This window comes from Camellia sinensis, chromosome 10 (genome assembly GCF_055761805.1).
Source record: "Camellia sinensis isolate YWXY chromosome 10, ASM5576180v1, whole genome shotgun sequence".
Taxonomy (NCBI): Eukaryota; Viridiplantae; Streptophyta; class Magnoliopsida; order Ericales; family Theaceae; genus Camellia; species Camellia sinensis.
The window spans coordinates 156850030-156856646 of record NC_138970.1 but is presented as its reverse complement, the minus strand read 5'-3'; the positions used below and the strand labels follow the sequence as shown (position 1 = coordinate 156856646).

At 29.4% G+C, this 6617-nt stretch overlaps 1 protein-coding gene across 1 annotated transcript; it reads right to left on the bottom strand.

The window, feature by feature from the left end:
• Positions 1 to 2815: 2815 nt before the first annotated feature.
• Positions 2816 to 6291, bottom strand: LOC114257103 (uncharacterized). Its single transcript, XM_028196833.2, has 2 exons — positions 5506 to 6291; positions 2816 to 4110 (listed from the first exon to the last, which is right to left on the bottom strand). Exons 1-2 carry the CDS (start codon positions 5713 to 5715, stop codon positions 2866 to 2868), a joined length of 1455 nt encoding a protein of 484 aa, XP_028052634.2. The 5' UTR covers positions 5716 to 6291; the 3' UTR covers positions 2816 to 2865.
• Positions 6292 to 6617: the final 326 nt, after the last annotated feature.

Genomic DNA, 6617 nt, shown 5'->3' with positions numbered 1-6617 from the left:
CAGCATCAAACTTGTAGATATACTTTAAATAAAAATGGCTATTTCACTTTTATGTCTTAAATTATCATTATTTTTCTATTTCATTCTTAAGTCATTAAAGTTTCTGATTTCAGTAAATATGCTCCAAGAAAGTGAATAAAAATTGAATGTTTGATTATATATGGTTTAAGTTGTTAAAATTTTCAAATAAAAAAAATGAAAAATTTTTGAATGACACCTTTTTCATTAAATTAGTTTTTTTTATCATTATTGAAATGGATAGTCCACGTAAAAGATTTAAAATTGAAGAACAAGGGTGAATTGAATGAATATCCCAGATTCCATCGTGTCACAGAAATTTTAAGAGAGAATCAAAACAATCATTATTGAAAACATGACCCCTGCAAAAAAATATAATAAAATTTAATTTGTCGTTGATGCAGAGTCTGTAGTCAAGTCCAAAACAGTGAACAACATTCAATTAGCCTAGAGAGAGAGAGAGAGCCCTTTGAACAGACGAAGAAACCAAGCTTCAACTTAGACAGGTACCCCCTGATGAGCTGACAAAAAGCTTTTAGTAGAGTTCACCTTTTATCATCATCATCATCACCAACTTTAAACATAAGAATCAATAATAATTTTCATAGTTCAAATTGATACTGACTATAATTGATACTGAGCATAAGCTATTATGATATTTGGACATGAATTATTGTAGTGGTGGAGGTAAAAAATTATCAATAATATCTTGTGGTAATTATATTTTTTTATTACATTATGTTTATTCCTATAATTGGAATATATATAAATGATGTGAACTAATATACCAATGTAATATTGATATATGAAATGATAATAGAAATATGATAAGAAAATGTAATTATTATTATTGAATGATTATATCAAAATTAATTATGTTGTAGTGTTGGTTACGACTTATTACAGTGATTTTGGTTACGACCAAAATAGTTTTCAATTACGCCTCAAATTGGTGTTAATTCAACCAATTATGATTAAGATAAATTATATTAATCTCTCTTTAGATTTAAAAAGAGAAAACAGCTTGTCTCTAGCTAGATTTTCCAATTGAACCCTTTGTTGGGCTTTCATAAGTTCACCACAGAATTCACATCGATGATCTAAACCATTCAATATGTACAACTCATTGAGTATTTCATTTCTATAAGAGATCACGTTAATTTGATATTATTAGTCACTTGATTATATCACATTTGTATCAATAATTTATTTTTAAAATCATAGTTACCATTGACACAAATTTGATCTGATCAAGTAGTTATCAATATTCAATCTACTTGACTTTTTATAGAGATGAAGTACTCAACGAATTCTAAATATTAAACGATTCGAATCGTCGATATAGACTCCATAGTGGGCCTACAAAACCCAACAGCACATTCCAAATGAAATTTCGAATGGGAGAAAAGCATGGTTTTAAAAAAATTACATCTCTCATAATTTTGACAAGATTACACTGATTTCCATTTTAATAAAGTTAAAGAGACCAAAACTAATACATATAGTATGAAGATACAAAGAAGTGCATGATAAAATATATATTTCAAGAGAAATTTAACCAAAACTCCTCCATTCAATCCTTATTTGGTGAAACTGACAGTTCAATTTTATTTTGCTTCATAAACCTCCTAAGTATAAAACACATAATTGAGTAAAAATAAAGTAAAATATATATATTTTTTTGGATAATATTGCCAGAGTAACATGTTAATATCAAATAGAATAACATGTTACTATTACTTTTCCATCAATTTTGACAATAATATATTTTTTTTTAAAGATTTTCATAGTCAACATGGATTTTATCTCATAGATCTTGATGAAAAGATTATAAAAATACTAATTTTATTAAAAATCACCATCTATATCAAAAGTTATATTCTTTTAAAATTTAATATTTTAATAATAATAATGTGTGTTGGATTTTTTAAGAAAAACTTCTTATACTTGTCTTTAATACATTAAAGTTTTATTATGATTGAGTTTTGATCAAATCTCTCATATTTTAATGAAAAATAGATAATAATATCTTTTTTTATTTATACTAACAAACTTTTGATAAAAATTAAATTAAATGTTATATAAATTAAAATGTGAGGTGAGTCCAATATGAATTATGTCCAGATTACGGGAAGACTGCCTTACAGTCTATGCCCCTTATACTTCACTTTCAATGTAATAAAGTCATACCTGCCAAAATGCCTTTTTTTTTAATATTCAAATGCCAAAATGCTTTCGAAAAAACAATCAAAGATACAAACTGCCAAAATGCCTAATTTCCACAGATCCCAATTTAATTCAGTTCTTTTCCTTTCAAATATACACCGGTGTTCAAGTTAGCTTTATAAGTTGCTTTGTTCACTAGAAAGAAACCGAAAAGAACTACTAGCTAGGTTCCAAGAACAAGAAGAAAAATTACAAGATCAAGCAACAGAAAAATGTTTTAATGTCTTCAAAATATAAAACTTAAAACCCATGTGAATAGCCTAGAGGTGAGTGGCGATTGACAAGTCTTCGGACACTTACGTCACAAGTTCAAATATAAAAAAATATAACTTCATAAAATTACCAATTTTTTGGAATGAAGATTTCAAACCACTCCTAAAAATTGATTACAAGAAGACAGAGAATATATATATATATATATATATCTACAAGATAGAGAATATATTAAATAAACGACTTAACAAATGGCTATGAACCATTAGAAAATATAATTACGTTACTACACATTACCTTGATGCTAATCGATATTAGAGAAAACATTAAAAAAAAATAAAAATCAAAAAAGAGGATAAAGAAAAAGATTAATCTTCATAACATCAAATATCCTCCTACAAGTAAACCTTACAGGGAAAAATTCAAGACTAGAAGAAGAATCATCAATGTCTCTACCACAAATACACACCAAAACCCATCAACACCATACCTTGAAAATCCCAAAGAAGACATGAATTGGGTTTTCTGATTCAAATTCCCATTACCCAATTTGGGTTTCAAATTAGGATCAAATTCAAACCCATGTAGTGTTGTGACCTCTTGATGACATGGTCTTACCCCAATTGGACCATGATTTGTTGGTGACACCAACCCATCTGGGTAACACAGACCAGGGTTGTTCCAAGCCCTAAAACCCCTCCCCATTTTCCCATAAAACCATTCTGAGAATGTAAGCTCACCTGTCAAATTGTTCCCATTTAGGTATAGTGAACTCACACTAGGCAAAGATTCAAGCTTTGGGGAGAGATTGCCTGTGAGGTGGTTCTCATTAAGACCCAAAAACCTCAGCCTCTTCAAGCCTATCATGGACTCTGGAACTCCTCCTGTCAAGCCCATAATGGACAGATCCAAAAAGATTAACCCTTGTAGTCTGTGCCACTCCACACTCAATAAGTCTCCACCAATTGGATTGTTTGATAAATCCAATTCTTGTAAAGAAGACAATTCTTGGAGTGAATTGGTCAACCCACCTGAAAATTTGTTCTTGCTGAGATCCAACAGTGTTAGATTCTTTAGATTTCCAATTTCACTTCCAATTTGTCCCTCTAATTGATTGTTGCTCAAATCAAGCTTCAATAGTGAAGTCAATGTTCCCAAATTCAAAGGCAAAGTCCCTGATAGTGAATTTCTACTCAAGTCAAGGATTAAAAGGTCAAATAGCGCACCAAAATTTTCTGGGATTTGACCTCTAAATTCGCTGCCGGCAAGGACTAACCTCCTCAATTTGATTAAATTGCCAATGTTTGTTGGTAATTCGCCCGTTAATCCATTTTCCAATAGCACGAGAGATTGGAGCTTTCTTAGGTCACTAAAAACAGTGGGAATTTGACCGATGAGACCAGGGTTGGATCGGAATTCTAGTGATACTAAGTTGGTAGCAAGTAATTCCCAGTTATCGGTTGGGATTGGGATAGGGTGGTTGTGGGGCGAAACAAAGCAATCGAAGATTGATAGAGATTTTAAGTGTTTGAGTCTAAATAAATCTGGTTTAAATTCTGGATTTGGGGCACAATGAAGAGAGTTGTCTTGAATAGGGCCAATGTTTAAGGCAGTGACATACCAAAAGCCATTATAGAGATCACAAGATACACCCTGTAGAAAGGGAGAAAAAAAAAATTAAAAAAGGACGGTACTAAAAAATCCTGAATAGACAGCTAAACAATGTATTCAATAAATCAAAACTTCATTTATTATTACTTTAATATCTCTTGTACGGGATAGTATTGAAAAAAAATGAGAAAGTTTTTTTTCCAGCTGATCTACCCACAAAAAAACAAAACAAAAAAAAACATTGACTTGTTTGGTTTCAATTTTTTAGATTCAATTTTTTGAAAATTAAATTTTTTATTTTTAGTGAATATTTTTAAAATTTTAAACAATTTTTTTACTTTTTTAAATATACCTTACTTAGATGTATCTAAAAAGTAAAATATTTTAAAAAATCAATAAATACACAAGAATACGAAAAAATGTTTTAAATTTTCATATTTTTTTTTATTTTTGATATTTAGTGAATTTTTTAAAGATTTTTTGTACAAATATTATACTTTTTAAGTGTATTTATGTTAAGTATATCTAAAAATTAAAAAACAAATTACTTAAAATGTTAAAAAAAATTCAGTGAAAATAAAAAAAAAATACAGAAAATTAAAAAATTGAACTTTTTGAAAAGTGAATTCAAAAAATTAAAACCAAACAAGCTAATTTTTTTTTATTCTTATTGTTTCTTGGTACCAGATATATGTTATGTTTCACTTCAAGAGAATATTGATCAGGGTTCAGTAACAACTGTTGATTTGAATCCATTTTATTTTTCTGCTTTTTTTTTTTTTTTTTAAATCAAACAAAAAGACAAGAAATATCACAAGTTCTCAGAAAATTGGTTTGTAAAATTTTTATAGATCTCAACTTCCCAATATGGAAATAGCATACATAAAATTTAAAAAAAAAAAATTGGAAAAATGAGTTCATAAAAGGCTTCTAGTTTTGACTATATTTCAAATCAAAGGATTTAAGATTAAATAAATAAAAAAAAATGAAAGAAGAAAAGTTGAGATAGAAGATTTATGCATTTTAGTAGGATCCTTATGGTTAAAAAGAAAATCTTTAGCATGCTTTCAAATAACTAGTTCTACATGGTGATTTCGAATTCATTAAAGTCAAGCTATTTAACTCAGTCTCCAAATTTATAAGTAAACTATCCTATCTAAATTTGGGTTATTATTCTTGAATGATTAAGGTTAAAAAATAAATCCACAGTTTCCTAAAATATTTCTAATGAAGTCCGTAGTTGGAAAACAGAAATGGAATATCTATCATAAAAAAAGATGTGATTGCTCAAACAGAATTAACAGCAAAGATACCATAGAATGCAAAGAAACATAAAATAAACAAGTAAATAAATAAATGACAGATGTATAACTATAAATGGTTTAGATTATTGATTCTCCAAAAAAATATGGAACACTAGGGTTGGTTAGAAAGTACCTGTATAGGTGTCCAACCACAAGGATCTGGATAGAGGTCTGAGCCATTCCACCAATTACCCACAAAACCCTGTATAGTATAATACAGAGCTTCTTTCTCTGTTTTTTCCATTGGTGCTACTGAAATTTCTTCTTCTCCATTACACAAAACACCCAAAGAAATTATGAAAACAACCAAAACACAATCACTGATGTTGTTGAAAATCTTCATGGGGATGACTTAATCCACAGCTAAACCAAACCCAAGAACAAAAATGATTAAAACAGAGCAAAAACAGGGGAATCAAGAATGGAGACGATTGGCTCCAACACCAAAGTCAACTTTCTTATCAGTGATCCATATGAGTCCCTTAGTTCTTCACTAAAGAACACAACAAGATGGTTTTGGAGTCCTCATTATGAGAGTTGTATTAAAAAAAACAAAAAACAAAAAAACAGGGACATAAGAGTGTAAAAAAGAACAGAGGAGTAGAAGCAGAGCTATAGAGGAGGTGAGATAGAATGAGAAAATCCAAATGGTTTTTTGTTGAAATCACTCATCTTATCAAAAACCCAGATGGGAAATTGAGAAAGAAAGGTCCAAAGGGATTGAATCAAACAGGACATTGAGAAAACTGAGAAGCACAGTTCCAAACTCAGGCCTATTGCTTCCAAATATATGTGGCAAAGAAGTGTAGAGAGGGAAAAGAACAGAGGATACAAGATCAAGTACAGCTAAAAGCTATAGCACAGTTCTCAATGCTCGAAAAGTAATAACAATAATAAGATCGGAAGGACAGTTGAAACTGCATTTGCCTCTAGATAGGGGCTGAAATTGTATATAGCTCTGTATTTTGAAGATTTGTGATTCTTTTCCTCGAATTTATTATCATTTACTATTACTACTACTAGTTATGTTTATTTAATTTTCAATGAATAGAGTACTAAAATTGGTTAAAGGATTGTTCTACCAAACTATGCTATTTTAATAACAGATCTTTCAAACTCAAACTCAACTCAAGTAATTTGGAATTTGTTTTCCGCACCTGTGTTATGAAAATATGATTTCACCAAAGTATTGTTCTCAAAATATGACTTCAATTATTTCTGGTAAAAAAATTCCAAATCATATTC

What these genes read in the sequence shown, in the direction of transcription:
- LOC114257103 (XM_028196833.2), bottom strand. Translation starts at nt 5,715, where the DNA reads ATGAAGATTTTCAACAACATCAGTGATTGTGTTTTGGTTGTTTTCATA. An exon ending in GTGGTTGGACACCTATACAG is followed by an intron (nt 4,111 to 5,505) that starts GTACTTTCTAAC and finishes CCCTTTCTACAG; the next exon opens with GGTGTATCTTGTGATCTCTA.